Consider the following 16,393-nt stretch of genomic DNA (forward strand, 5'->3'; position numbering starts at 1 on the left):
AATGATGAGTGAGAATCATTGATCGGCTACCTCCTGCATGCCCCTTCCTGGGGATTGAGCCCACAACTCTAGGCATGTGCCCTGACCGAGAATCAAACAGTGACTACCTGGTTCATAAGTTGACATGTAACCACTGAGCCACGCTGTCCAGGCCCCAAAATAATTTAATGTCATTATTCTGTTCAAGGCCTTTGCACAAAATGTTCCTTTCTGAAATCCCTATTCTTCTCACCAAAACCCAGCAAATCCTATTGCTCCTGAAGCATAGTAACCTCCATCTTGGGTAAAAACTGCTGTTAAAATTTAACCCTGATATTCTGGCTTCTGTAAACGTTTGCTTGCTTAAATAACAGGGAAAAATAAGACTACTCCCATTCCAGAGAGGCGATAAACTATGCCCCAGACAGAGTTGTCAGTGCTGGTGTCAGGCCAGGCCTTGAGATATGGTCTCACGGCCCCTTCCCAGCATGCAGGCCTTCTTTCTCAGAAAACCCGGAAGTCTCATTCCAAATTTGGAAAACAAAGAGCTGAAAAACATATACCGTATATAGGAAAGACTTCCACCATATTGGGCCCCAGAATTTGAGAAGCAAGATTTCCTCTGGGCCCGCTAATGCTAGCAAAATGAATTGGACTCCATGTAAATTTGGCTTATTGATTAAGGCATCTTATGATTTACAATATAACACTCCCATTGTTTTAGGTACCTGATAAACTATGTCCTCTTTTGGAAAGTGTTTTCTTGTCATCTGGCTCTTGTCATGCAACAGAGACACACTTAATAAGTTCCTTATTTTGCCAAAATAAGGAATTATTACCAGGACAATTTTTCATTCACTTCACTTTCTAAACCATGACCATTAATTTAGGCATTTAAAATAAATTAGTGCTAGTATACATTTTCAAAATGCTGTTGGAAATCTCTTCTACCATCATTAATTCCCACAGCCAGTAAGACTTCCTTGCTAGCAGAGACTGGAAGTCCTTCCTAGGCTCCCGAGTGCAGAGCACAGTTTACTTGCTTGGTTTTCCCACCATGAGTTGACTCACTGCCTGAGGTTCTAATTATCCAATTTATGTGTCTTTGTCTCTCCAGAACAGGCACCTTGCTTCCTTCACATTTTTTTCTACAAGTGGACCGTAATGCTTGGCACATGGTAGCCGCATAGTAGTTGCTGTGTAAGAATGTGTCAAGTTTATACTCGTGAAATTTGTAAACAGTAAAATTATAAAACTAAGGGTACAAATTTCTAGCTCTCCATGTGCAAAGCTGTCACTAGGTTGACTTGTCTCCCACAAATACTGAGCTTTAAAAAGTTAATCCTATTTAGACATCTTGTAATTTATGAAACAATAGTGCTTTTCCCCAGGTCTATTCTATACAGGGTTAGATTGTAATTAGATTGATTTAAGAAATATTAAACCAATAGTTAATTAAATATAAAAGGAATTTAAAGGTTAAGGAAACAAGCTTTAATCCCCCTTCTTTCTATCTATCTATCTATCTATCTATCTATCATCTATCTATCTATCTATCTATCTATCTATCTATCTATCATCTATCTATACTAGAGACCCAATGCACAAAATTTGTGCATGGGGAGGGGGGTCCCTCAGCCTGGCCTGCACCCTCTTCAATCCAGGACCCCTCGGGGAATGTCTGACTCCCTCTAGCAATCTGGGACTGCTGGCTTCTAACTGCTCACCTGCCTGCCTAATCACCCCTAACTGCCTCTGCCTCGCACCCAGGACCGAGGATTCCCTCCTCTGGCCGATCGCAGGCACCCAGGACCCGGGCCGGCTTCAACCAGGCTGATCACAGCCACAGGGGACCATGGACAGGTGGCTTTGCCCGGGCCGCAGCTGCAGGCACCCGGGACTGCGGGGTGGGTGGCTTGTCCCTCTCCTGGGCCACAGCCCCAGCCAATGGCCCCCGGGACCACAGGGTGTGTGGCTTGTCCCTCTCCTGGGCTGCAGCCTGGCTGGTTCCCATTCTTCTCTCATGATCTCATTTGTGCCTGGCTGATCCCCATTCCTCTCTCCACAGTGTTGAGTGTCCGAGCCTTTGCACTGTGACTGCATGAGGGCATGACAACCATTTGCATATTAGCTCTTTATTATATAGGATATATGTATATACACACACACATATTTAAATTTAAACTGGAAAATTGGCCAATTTAGGAGAGTTCCACAGTGGAACCACAGAGATACAGAACTGAAAACAGTAATCTCTACTGGGCATTTTGGCAAAAACAGGCTATCTAATATCTAGTAGAGACAGGTAGTATAAAATTTCCCCCAATCTTTCTTATAGCTTATGTGGCTATGTGATCAAGATCTGGCCAACTGGATATAATCAGAAGTGTTGTGTTCAATGTTGAGGTATTATTTTTTTGTTATTTTTTTTTCTAATTCTTTTTTTCTTTCTCCTTCCTCCTGCCTGAAATCCAGATGGAATGGCTGAGTTCTAGAAGAACAAATGAGCCATAACATGACCTTGGGCAGGTAAGCCATACACAGGAAAACAAAAAAATATATAGATACTGAACTGATTTTTTTATACTGCTTGAACGTGAGAAAAACATCTATCTTGTTTGAGCTACTGTTATTTTATATATCATTTGCACCCAAACCTAATCTTAATTGATATAGGATCTCCAGTCCTTCACTTTGATCCCATCTCAGAATTCTCACCAACTTAGGTCTTAGAAATATAAGCATGTTACAGCATGGAGATCACATTCTTCATAGTCAGAACATAAGGATTCCAGTCTTGGTGCCCTCAGGCTTTCATCATAGAGTCCTGGGCAATCTCTTTGTGACTCATTGTCATTAAGTGTAATATAGAGATGATGTTGAAAGTGAGGCCTTCTGGAGGCTGTTGGAAGTACTGAGTGATGTCAGATGAGATAATGCATGAGAAGGGGCTTGGTAAATCATCAAGGATTACATGATTTTTAAAGTTTGCTTCTACTTCTAGCAAGTGAAAAATGAATCATGAGCTTGTTAAATGGAGTAGGAAACAGGGCCACCCAAGAGGAGGCACTGAAAGTGTAGAACTATCATTCATACCAGTGAAATTTCAAAGGAAGAAACTGATAAAAGTATTCTCTAAATAGGAACCAGCTGGATGCTGTCCAAAGAATGTACTCAGTATAGTGCCTATCCTAAAGTAAGTACTGAATAAATGTGACTTCTACAATTACTACTATTCCCACCATTACAGCAATGGCAATGGCATCAACACCAGGCAAAGTGGTATCTCCAGCATGCTCTTTTCCCATATATAGACCTTTGTGTCAATCCAGATTAAAATCCTACTGCTTGCAGTCAGGAAAAGGGGAATTACATAATTGGAACTTTTAATATGAAAAGACTTAGAGAGCTTGATACATCCATGGCCCTGCCAATGGAACCACAATTCTAATAGTTTGCTGTCAAAACAGTGTATGGGTACTTTCAAAGATGATTTTGTTGACTTTATGTCAATGAATCCACAGGTGGACCAACTTTAGTTATGTTTCCATGTGGCCTGGGATAAACTTTGCAGGTTGCCTCCATCTCTCACTGTTCATGTATAAATTTATGGTTTAATGATGAGGGGATAATCATATGGGTCTTACTTGAAAGTTATCAGTGACCATCTTACTGGCTCCCACCTGAATACGTAGAGATGTGTTATAGATCAGTGCTTCTTGAGCTTAAATGTGTGTTTGGGTCACCTAGTGATCTTGTTAAGCTGCAGATTCTGATTCAGTAGCTCTGGGGCAGGACAGAGTCAAAAGTATTACAGCTGACTAAGTGGCAAAGTGGGGATTTAAATTCAGGTCTGTTGAATCCCAAAGGCTATCTCTTTTCCACAATGCTGAAATACAGAACTACAGTGCTGAATAATAAATGAGAGATTGTGTTTAAGTCAAGTCATTTAAGATAGCTATTATCTGCAATGTTAAAACTTAGAAGTATTGTTTCCCCAGAGAATAAAGAAAAAGTAGCTGGGGAAAAATAACATCATATTTTTTTGAGGAAAAGACAATGACGATCTAACAGGATAGAGATGAAGTATGCAAAATAGAGTGAAAAATTATGAAAGACAGATGATAAATATTTACATTCTTAAAGAGAATAGTGAGAGTCACAATTTGCCACATTTCCAAAATAAGGACCCCACACATTCATCCAGGGTCTCTGACCATCCAAGCACCTGCCAGGTGACAACAACCTAGGATGACATGACTAGAGAAGATTGCTCCATGACAATGGAGCCCCCACTCCATTTCAGCAGCATTTTGGAAACCAGCCAGCTCTGCCAGCAGCCATGCAGCCTTCTGAGACTGGCTGTGAGCATGAACTTGTGAGCATGAACAGCTTATAAAATACAAAATGGAAGTTTTCTCTCTATGGTCAGTCCTTACATTTTTGGTCAGTCCTCAAATGAGTCTGGACTGTAAGGGCCAGAGAATTTTCCTTTTGATTCCACATTAAAGGCAGTTTTAACACCCTGCAGAAAGTGTACTCCCTGTATGTTCTCCATGAGACAATAAAACCCCACTATGTTAGATCAGGCTGAGGTGCTTTCTGCAGTATTTCATCTCTGCCCTTGGCACTGAGTGAGGATTTTGAGAACATGGTGTCCTCTTTATCATTAACTGCAGAAGTTCAGAAGTGCCACAAACACATCTCTAACTTCCCTGATATCCTATTATCCTTCATTCTTTAACATGCTTACAGCCTTCCTGAACTTACTGAACCAGAATCTGCCAGAGTTGGTTTTACCTACCGTTTAGAGTTAGAGGTTCTTTTACTAGTCCTGATCTATTTTCTAAGAACTTTCTTTGTATTTATTTTGTCTTGTTTTGTTCATGTATAACCTCCTTGATTAGCATCTAAATTATTATACTGCTTTATAATTATGGTTTAGGTGGTTTCTCTCTCACAGGATTGTGAATTCTTGAAGGGCTAACACTTGTCCTAGATTTTGTCTCACTAGAGCCTAGCATTGTGTCAAGCAAATAGTAGGCATTCAAGACAATACAGGATGAAAACATGAATAAACTCTAGTGCAGACATCTGATCATCACAGCACAGTGAGTCCTCAATTAATGTCATCAATAGGTTCTGTGACTTTAAACAAAATGACATATAACAAAACCAATTTTACCATAATTTATACAAACAAGGGTTAAGTTTCTACGGAATCTCATCAACATTATAAGGAAATGACATTGAATGAATCCATGTTATTCAAGGACCTGCTATATCGTTTATTCAGAAGTATCTAAATAAGAGTTTAGATAGAAGTTCCTTTATCTTTTCTCAGCTTGTTTAATTCTGATATACATAGATTTAGGAAACAATCAATTGAGGGCTTACTTATATTATTCCAACACTTTCCCGTTCTTTGCCTTTGAAATCAATAGACATTTACTGACTGTCTCCTGTGAGCCACAACTGCAAACAAGCTGCAGGATCAGCTCCCAGGATTGCACCCTCTGTGAGGAGGCTCGTCATCCAGCCCCTGCCTTTTGTACACTTTGAAATAAATAAAAACCAGAAGATAACATATATGATATGTCACATACTTGATCAAATTGGGGGTCTTCTCCACGTTGTAGGGATTTCGTCAATGGCTTTTCCTAGAAAGAAGAATATGTATGAGAAAATTAGAGGCTCTTAAATATTACAAGTGAAATGTCATTATTGTTACAATTTTTCTCATCTATTTCTCCCTTTATGGGATAAAGAGGTGACAGTTTTCAAATGAGTAAGAACCTCCCTTACTATTCTAAACTTAACTCATAGTATTTGATCTTTATTGTCATATACCCCCTCTTTAACCAAAACATTAGATATCTAATGCTATAAGTTATACTGCATTTTTCAATGGAAATCACATTATAAAAACCATGTAATTCATTTTAGTACCTATCTTGGGACTTGAGAGATAATAAAATGTTGAAAGTGATACACTAGTCCAAGATCCTAGATTTAGAAACAAAATAAGGTCTAATTATTAGACTAATATTAAGGAATAACCTACAAATCACACCTTTACTAGTAATAATCAGTAAATTTGGGGCACGTTACTTGACTTGCACCACATCTAAATCGCTGAAGAAATAATCTGGATAGTGACAAAGGTCTCCAAAAATATTTTTTCCTAATCATCACACCTTTGTTTACATTAGAAAGCTTTACATCACCTTCTAGCATTTTATAACTATTTATTCTTACCTGTTGGTTTTTATTTTATTTTGTTTTGTTTTGTATGGAAGTTAATACTTATCCAAATCTGGTTTAGCATTAGAAACCATGCAAAAGTTATACATCAAAAAATAATGCTGCACTTTAGCCAATGTAGCTGTCTTAGGAAGACTCCAGTTACATTTTGCCAATCAGATAGATCCTCTCCTTGACTCACTTCTCTAACCTTCTCCTTTACTGGAAAAAAAATGCTACATACCTAAGGTGGATGAAAGCCCTACCTCACCCCAAATGCAAGTGCCACATCCACTAGACTATCAGCTCCAGAAATGCAAGGCCTTCTATTTATTTCTCCTAGCACTTGAAGTTATAGGCAGAGCATTGCTTGGTAATGGTCAAATATTTGTCACAGGCCAATGACACCCAGTTTCTTTAAATATGAGATCCTCTCATTTGGTGTGTGTGTTTCATTGTAAGTTAAAAAAAAAATTTTTTTAAGTGTAAAATTCATTGTCATTAGGTACCTTCACAGTTTTTCAACCATCACTATCATCTATTTTATGATGATCGGTTTAAAAAAATTTCAAAGAATTTCCAACCACAAAACATACACTCACACCTTCAAACATAGGTACACAATAACAATTTCATTTTTGTATCCATTATATTTAAAACTATGCATAATGACAGAGCTATGACTTCAATTATACTTTTATTTATTTATTTATTTTTAAATCCTCACCTGAGGATATGTTTCTATTGATTTTAGAGAGAGAGAGAGGAGTGGGGAGAGAAAGAAAGAGGGGGAGGAAAAGAGAGAGAGGGAGAAAGTGGTTGTCTCCTGCATGTGCTCAAGTGGGGATCAAAACCACAACCTAGGTATGTCCTTTGACTAGGAATCGAACCCACAATCTTTTGGTATACAGGGATGATGCTTCAACCAACTGAGCCACCTGGCCAGGGCATGATACTTTTAAATGGCTTTGTCCTATGATAGCAACAACACTCATTTTATCTACATTAGGAAACTGGTAATACATCTACATGAGAGATCGCAGTTTACTCAGCCCAGAGACAGTGCGTGGAATACACGTGGACCTGTAGACCCTTGCATTAACTCAGAAGTCCATACCTTGGGAACTGGTGGTCCTTCCTCCACTACCACCTGAAAGGCAAAATCCTTTCATAGTGGAGGAAGGCAGGTGACCATGTCCTACAACACCCTGAAACTTCCCATGCCTAAAAGTTATTTTTTCTCCACTACTAATGGGGTGGGAATGATGATAAATGTGATGTTTTGTGCTTACACATATTTGAATACATATGAAGGATGCAACATATTGCAAGTTTCTTTCGCAGGCAAAGTTGATATGATAAGTCATTACCATACACAAAAGTCAAATTCATTAACCAACAACTGGGTTCAGTGCCTCAATAAAATAATACAGCACTACACTAAGTTTTCCATAATTACTTTTACACAAATATGCTTTATTTTTTAAAAAATTATTTTTATTGATTTCAGAGAGGAAGGGAGAGGAAGGGAGAGAGAGAAACATCAATGATGAGAGAGAATCATTAATTGGCTGCCTCCTGCACACCCCCTACTGGGGGGATCGAGCCTGCAATCCCGGCATGTGCCCTTGACTGGAATCAAACCCAAACCCTTAAGTCCACAGGCTGACGCTCTATTCACTGAGCAAAACCGGTTAGGGCGAAATTATACTATCTTAATGATATAAAGACTTAGTTTAAATATCACTTCCCAGATTAAGTCCTTCCCATTTTTTCCTGGCAGAGTTGCTGATTAGTTGTCACATGGCAATTTGATTGCATCTACTCTTGTCAGCATTTCCATGAGTTGCAACTTGTCCATCTCCCACATTCCTAGTATACAGTTGGAACTCATTATCAGGGTTTGTTAAGTGATTGCACATATCTGTATGCTATGGTGAAGACAGCTTTGGCTACTGAGAATCAAGTTCACAATTTGCCATTCCCAAGATTACCTTTGCATCAACATAGATTTTTAGCAGTGTCAGGAGGTTTAAGAGTAGATATGAAGAAGGGACTACCATGCTGGCTAAAAAAGAGAAAAAGATAGGAGTAAAGGAGGGAAGAAAAGAGAAAGAAGGAGAGGGGAGAGAAGGGAGGCAAGCCTGCTCAGCTCAGAAGAGAGCCATCTGAACACAGGGCAGAGTCTAGTAAGGCTTGTGCCTCCTTGAGAAAAGATAACTGCAGAGGTGAGATTCTCCTTGAGGTTCTCTGTAGGGAGACCAGCTGCATGGAATCAAAGATCTGCACATTCCAGGCATCCTGGTTCTCAAAGAGCACTGAATAAGTAATACAGTGAAATTCACCCAGAATAAACAATGGGTATTGAAAGAACAAGTGGAAATGGAGGATCACAGAGGAGGCTCAAAATAAAGGTCCCATTTGTCCAATAAGAACACTGTATTTTGTATGCTTTTAAAATTTGTCTTGGTTTTATATCTTGGTACAATTGTATTTATTTACTGAAGGTTCATTAATTGAGTTGAATGATAGTTTAAAAAAAAATAATTCTGACAGACATGAATTTAGAGTGATGGATCCCTGAAAATGCTTAGTGGTCCAAAGCTAGAAGACCTTGGCTGTGACCCTGCCTTGCCGAGAAGCTCCAGCTCAGTAGGTGAAAGGGAACAAAAGAAATGGCAAAGCATAAAAATGGGGACACTGGGCATTGAATATCAATTGCTGCTAACAGCCCCCTAAAGAGAAAATGAGATATTCAGTCTCTTCTGATGGAAGCAAATGCTATGAAATAGTCTTGATAAAAAAATAAACAAAAATCAAGCCTGAATCTGACCAAGCCTTTAGAAATAATTTCTAATTTTTAGGAAATACAGGAGTTAGAAGGAGCTAGAGCAGTGATGGCGAACCTATGACATGCGTGTCAGCACTGACACGCGTAGCCATTTCTGATGACACGCGGCCACTGAGGCAGCCGCATGCTGAGGATGAAACATTTGCTGCTCCTGAGGATGAAACATTTGAGACTAGAGTCTTGGAGTTAACTCCCCTATTAGACACTCTGTGCCGGAGGTCTGTAGGCCAAAACAACAGAAGTCCGGCACAGAGCGTCTAGTTCTGGGACTTCCGGTTAAGCCGGGATCTTTGCCCTCACTTCCGCCGGCAGAGCAGGGAGCAGCAGAACACAGCGGGGGACGCATCTCTGGGGGCCCTGCCATTACCAGTAACCAAATAACAGTTAACCACAGCAACCATTATCTACTGTTCTGGGGTGTCATGGATTTCTAATCCATCATTACTGAGATAAGTGAGGGGGAGGCTAGGAGAGGCGAGGGTTTGTGGCGTGCTATGGGTGCCGTTTCCCGCCATTAGAAATAGTGGCAGCCATTTTAATTCACATAAGGAACACCATCTTGCTCCAGAGTGCAGACTCCATTTCACCACTATTACTATTGTGCATCCTTATTAACCCCTATTTCTGCTTATTAACCCTGCCCTTTCCTAAAAGACAGTTATATGCACCATTTTGTGGTTAGTTAGGCTAGTTAACCCCTAATTGCCTGCAGGCCTAACAAGCTATCCATAATTCTATCTTCTGTCACTGCCCCCCTGATAGAGAACCCAAAAAATAAAAAACTAAGGTTAAGTAAAGGAAGTGGTAGTAGCAGTGGCCGACCCTTTCAAGAGACATGGACCGAGATGTATGGCTTTATAGAAAAAAATGGCAGATCATTTTGCGTTCTATGTACTAAAACGGTAGTAAGCAGAATGTGAAATATAAATAGACATTTTGAAACTAATCATTCCCAGCTCTTGGAAAAAAGTGAGGATGAAAGGAAGGAATACATTTCCAGGCAGCTACACCTTTATAAGATCCAATCTAATTCAATCCTTAAATTTATGAAAGGCTCTACAAATTTAACATCTGCAAGTTTGAGCATTGCTCACTCTATAGCTCAGCATGGAAAAGCGCTCAGTGAGGGAGAATTTATTAAAGAAACTCTCCTAAGATGTGCACCAGTTCTATTTCACGATATGCAGAATAAAGATGCAATTATTAAGAGAATATCTGAGTTACCACTCAGTAGAAATATCATAAAAGACCGAATAATGAGACTGAACACAAATGTACAACATCAATTAAAGAGAGACATAAGGAAGTGTAAATATTTTTCGATCTCTCTGGATGAAACTACTGATGTCACATCACATGCTCAGTTGGCCATTATTGGTCGATATTCTGATGGTCTCACAATGAGAGAAGAGTTGATAAAGTTAGTATCAGTGTCAACAAGTAAATCAGGAAGCGAAATATGTAAGGTTGTTATACAAACATTTTGTTACCTAAGCATTGATATCTCTAAAGTTGTGTCAGTGACGACAGATGGGGCACCAAATATGGTGGGGAAAAAAGTCGGATTTGTCAAATTGTTTACAGAAGCTATTGGACATCCGATTGTGCCTTTTCATTGTATTATCCATCAGGAGGCTTTATGTGCCAAGGCAGGATTCACCGACTTAAACGACTTAATGTCAGTTGTTACAAAAATAGTTAATTTAATAGCTGCTCGCCCCCTTCACAAGCGAGAATTTTTGGCACTTTTACTGGAGGTTGATTCCACCTACAGTGGACTGCTGATGTACAATAATGTCAGATGGCTGAGCTGAGGCAAAGTTCTTGAGCGCTTTGTGGAGTGCTTTGAAGAAATTAAGGTATTTCTTGACGATAAGGATCTGGGAAACTTTCCTCAGCTTAATGATGATAAGTGGGTCAACATCCTGATGTTTTTTACAGATCTCTCTGTTCATATTAATGAACTGAACTTAAAGTTACAAGGTTTTGGCAAAAGTATTGACGTTATGTGTTGATACATAAAAGCTTTTGAAAGTAAAGTTAAAATTTTCAAGCGAGATGTAGAAACTAAAACTTATAAGTATTTTCCTGGAGTAACAAAGTATTTTGAGAAGGCCAGTGCAGCTGTACAAAATGAAATGGAACTCTTGCATATGAAGTACCAGCATGTTTTAGACTCGTTACTTGACCAGTTTAGTGATAGATTTAGTCAATTTAGAAGTCTAGAACAGACCATGAAAATAATTAAGTATCCTGATGTAGTAGTCTACAGTAGTTTGGAATTAAATGATTTCCAATGGATGCAAATTGATGATTTGGAGATGCAACTTGCAGAATTTCAAGACAGTATCTGGGCTCAGGTGTTTGTCGACTTGAGGTCAAAGCTTGAGAATCTGGTAAGGTGCCACTTGGAGAATCAAGAGGAGTGCCACTATGAACAGGAAATTTGGAGTGCCTGGAACTGACTACCAGACACTTTTAGCACCCTGAAAAATATAGCAATGGCTTTACTCACAATTTTTCTCTCTACATACTTTTGTGAGGCCTTATTCTCAGCGTTAAATAATATCAAAACCAACAAAAGAAACAGATTGACAGATGAAGTTAGTAGCGCTTGCTTGGGCCTGAAGTGTACAAAATACCAACCTTCAAATGAAGATTTAGCCAATGAAATTCAGCAACAAAAAAAGTCACTAATAGGCAGGTTAGTTAAAGAATTCCCCATCCCCCTCACTTATCTTAGTTCATGGCACCCCACACAAGCTAAATAACAAAAGAAACTGACTGATGGATGAACAAAGAAGTCACTAAGCAGGTAAGTTAAATATTTAGTTTTTGGTTTATTAAATACAATTATATATAACAATTATACATTTATGTTATTTAAACTATAAATATCGCGAAATAATGTTTTTCCTCAAAGTGACACACTACCCGAGTTATGCTCAGTTTTTTGGCGAAGTTTGACACACCAAGCTCAAAAGGTTGCCCATCACTGAGCTAGAGGAATATGTTATACTATACCACAGGAATGCAATCAACAAAATCCAGCCCGAAGGAGAATGAATGAAAGACATTTCTTCAATAAAGGAGTTGCAAGGGGGAGGTAAGAGAAATTGGGGGAGGTTCTATTGATTTTTTTAAAAAGGCTATTGTAATGTGTGGCTCTTATCTGAATACTGATTCAAACTATCTGCTTTTAAAAAGTATGATGTTTATGAGACCACTGGCAATTTGAACACTAATTAGATATTTGATGATGTTAAGAGATTATTGTTAATTTTTTAGGTGTGGCAATGGTATTTCAGTTTTTGTTTTTTTAAAGAATCATTATCTTTTAGAGATACATGCTGAAATACTAAAATGATATGATTACTAGTATTTCAAATACTATTGGGGGGAGGTGCAAGGAGTGTGTGACAAACTGGCCATGAGTTGACAATTGTTGAAGGCAATCAAATGGTTCATTATGCTGTCTTTCTACTTTATTTATTTTTCTTTATTGATTAAGGTATTACAGAAGTGTCCTTATCCCCCTATTGCCCCCCCCTGCTCATGCCCTCACCCCGCTGGTGTCTGTGTCCATTGGTTATGCTTATATGCATGCATACAAGTCCTTTGGTTGATCTCTCCCCCTTACACCCACCCTCCCCTACATTCCCTCTGAGGTTTGAGCATCTGATCAATGCTTCTCTGTCTCTGGATCTGCTTTTGTTCATCAGTTTATGTTGTTCATTATATTCCACAAATGAGTGAGATCATGTGATATTTATCTTTCTCTGAATGACTTATTTCACTTAGCATAATGCTCTCCAGGTCCATCCATGCTGTTGCAAATGGTAGGAGTTCCTTCTTTTTTACAGCAGCATAGTATTTCATTGTGTAGATGTACCACCTTTATTTATTTATTTATTTACTAGAGGCCTGGTGCATGAATTCATGCATGGGGGGGTTGTCCCTCAGCCCAGCCTGCACCCTCTCCAATCTGGGACCCCTTGAGGGATGTCCGACTGCCCATTTAGGCCCGATCCCACTGGGATCGGGCCTAAACAAGCAGTCGTACATACCTCTCACAATTCAGGACTGCTAGCTCCAAAATGCTCGCCTGCCTGCCTTCCTGATTGCCCCTAACCACTTCTGCCTGCCAGCCTGATCACCCCCAACCACTCCCCTGCCAGCCTGATTTATGCCTAACTGCTCCCCTGCCAGCCTAACTGCCCTCCCCTGCAGGCTTGATCACCCACAACTGCCCTCCCTTGCAGGCCTGGTCCCTCCCAACTGCCCTTCCTTGCTGGCCATCTTGTGGCGGCGATCTTATGTCCACATGGGGGCAGCCATCTTGTGTGTTGGAGTGATGGTCAATCTGCATATTACTCTTTTATTAGATAGGATTTATTTTTTAAAAATATATTTTATTAATTTTTTACAGAGAGGAAGAGAGAGGGATAGAGAGTTAGAAACATCGATGAGAGAGAAACATCGATCAACTGCCTCTTGCACACTCCCTACTGGGTATGTGCCCGCAACCAAGGTACATGCCCTTGACCGGAATTGAACCTGGGACCCTTGAGTCTGCAGGCTGATGCTCTATCCACTGAGCCAAACTGGTTAGGGCTGTACCACATTTTTTTAATCTATTCATCTGCTGATGAGCACTTAGGATGTTTCCAAATCTTAGCTATTGTAAATTGTGCTGCTATGAACATAGGGGTGCATATATAATTGATGTTTCTAGTTTCTTGGGATATATTCCTAGAAGTGGGATCGCTGGGTCAAATGGGAGTTCCATTTTTAGTTTTTTGAGGAACCTCCATACTCTTCTCCACAGAGGTTACACCAGTCTGCATTCCCACCAGCAGTGCACAAGGTTCCTTTTTCTCTGCATCCTCGCCAGCACTTGTCATTTGTCGATTTGTTGATGATAGCCATTCTGACAGGTGTGAAATGGTATCTCATTATCATTTTGATTTGCATCTTTGGAATGATTAGTGACTTTGAGCATGTTTTCATATGTCTCTTGGCCTTCCTTATGTCCTCTTTCGAAACTAAAACCATTTCACCTAAGAACAGGAACAATACAGGGATGCCCACTTTTACCACTCCTGTTTGACATAGTACTGGAAGTGCTAGCCATAGCAATTAGACAACAAGAAGAAATAAAAGGTATCCAAATTGGAAAAGAAGACATAAAACTGTCATTATTCACAGATGACATGATACTATACATAGAAAACTCTAAAGACTCCATCAAAAAATTATTAGACTTAATAAATGAATTAGGCAATGTAGCAGGATACAAAATTAACACCAAGAAATCTATGGCATTTTTATACACAAATAGTGAACTTAAAGAAAGAGAGATTTAAAAAAAAAACACAACAATCCCATTTACCATTGCACCAAAAAAATTAAGATACCTAGGTATACACTTAACTAAGGAGGTAAAAGACCTGTACTCAGAAAACTACAGGACACTGAAAAAAGAGATAGAGGAAGACATAAACAGATGGAAGAACATACTGTGTTCATGGATTGGTAGAATCAACATCATTAAAATGTCCACACTACCCAAAGCAATCTATAGATTCAATGCACTCCCCATTAAAATACCAATGGTATAGTTCACAGACCTAGAACAAACTCTCCAAAAATTCATCTGGAATAAAAAAAGACCCCCGAATAGCTGCAGCAATCCTGAGAAAGAAGAACAAAGTAAGAGGCACCTCAATACCAGATATCAAGCTGTATTACAAAGCCACTGTTCTCAAAACTGCCTGGTACTGGCACAAGAACAGACATATAGACCAATGGAATAGAACAGAGAACCCAGAAATCGATCCAAACCACTATGCTCAATTAGTATTAGACAAAGGATGCAAGAGCATACAATGGAGTCAAGACAGTCTTTTCAAAATGGTGTTGGGAAAATTGGACAGACACATGCAAAAAAAAAAAAAATGAAACTAGACCACCAACTTACAATATATACAAAAATAAACTAAAAATGGATAAAGGACTTAAACATAAGACAGGAAACCATAAAAATACTAGAAGAATCCACAGGCAGCGAAATCTCAGACATATGCTGAAGCAGTATCTTCACTGATACAGCTCCTAGGGCAATGGAAACTAAAGAGAAAATAAACAAATGGGACTACATTAAAATAAAAAGTTTCTGCACAGCAAAAGAAACCATCAACATAACAACAAGAAAGCCCACTGCATGGGAGAACATATTTGCCAATGTTACCTCCGATAAGGGCCTAATCACCAACATTTACAGGGAACTCATACAACTTAACAAAAGGAAGATAAACAATCCAATCAAAAAATGGGCAATGAACCTAAATAGATACTTTTCTGTCTTTCTACTTTAGATGTTTGAACTTCTCCATTAAAAACTAACAACAAAAACTAAAAGCAGAAGAATATGATACATCACTTCTGTCATCATTGCTTAACAACAACAATTTTATGTCTCCATTTTCAAGATGGTATAAGCTACTTCTTAAAACTTATTTCAACAGCACTTACCCAACTTTCACATTTGCCTAATGGCATCGCAGAAGGACCCACTCTGCAGTTCTTCCCTTTTATAGATGGGATTTGGGAGGCAAATATCTTGCCTGCTCTGAGAGGAATGGGATCAAGAGCACAGCTGTCCTGACCCATCCCAGTGGGACTTTCTCCTGTCATGAAGAGTGGTATAGGAATGTCCAGTATTTTCACAGGGAAAGAGAGGGGTCCTTCTTTGTGCTTTTCACACCTTGAGAAGTTCCAACTTCCCCAACCCTCCCTTAGGAAAATACAAACTCTAAAAGCTCTTTGAATCTCTATCTACCTAAATCATCAAGGAAAGCCATTTACATCTACCTCAATTTTCAAACAATTTCAGTGTACAATAGCTACATTTCCACTTTATAGTCTTCTCACACTGGGCCCCTCTATAATCTGTAAGAGAAGAGATGTCATACATGACAGAACATGAGCAGCTAGACAAGCCTAGAGAGAGTCTATGTATCAAAGGAGAGTCTATTTGTGGATAAAATGGGCTCATTTAATAAATCACTTTCTACGTTGTGTCCCATGAAGATAGGACTTAATTAAAATAAAAAAGTTCCAAATTATTATTGCCCTCAGAAATATTTCAATAAACACATAATTCAGCAATGCCATGAGAGTTAATGTGAAATTATTCAACTTGTTAAATATATCACCAATCTTTCTTAAGGTGCTATTTTTGTGTCTTTTAATTAATATAACAGATGGATCTAGTAGTTCAGCACATGGTCTGAAATCTGAGAAGTTTGAGGTCGAATC

The 16,393-nt window shown here is 39.1% G+C and overlaps 1 protein-coding gene across 2 annotated transcripts in view; it reads right to left on the reverse strand.

Annotated features, from left to right (window-relative positions):
- The window catches only part of FRY (FRY microtubule binding protein), a 407,062-nt gene that overhangs the window by 326,668 nt on the left and 64,001 nt on the right, over nucleotides 1–16,393 (reverse strand). For both annotated transcript variants that reach the window (XM_054718725.1, XM_054718726.1), the window contains exon 3: nucleotides 5,586–5,639. In XM_054718725.1, coding sequence (XP_054574700.1) covers nucleotides 5,586–5,639 — 54 coding nt within the window. The remainder of the gene's footprint in view (nucleotides 1–5,585; nucleotides 5,640–16,393) is intronic.

Source organism: Eptesicus fuscus, chromosome 7 (assembly GCF_027574615.1).
Source record: "Eptesicus fuscus isolate TK198812 chromosome 7, DD_ASM_mEF_20220401, whole genome shotgun sequence".
NCBI classification, from domain to species: domain Eukaryota; kingdom Metazoa; phylum Chordata; class Mammalia; order Chiroptera; family Vespertilionidae; genus Eptesicus; species Eptesicus fuscus.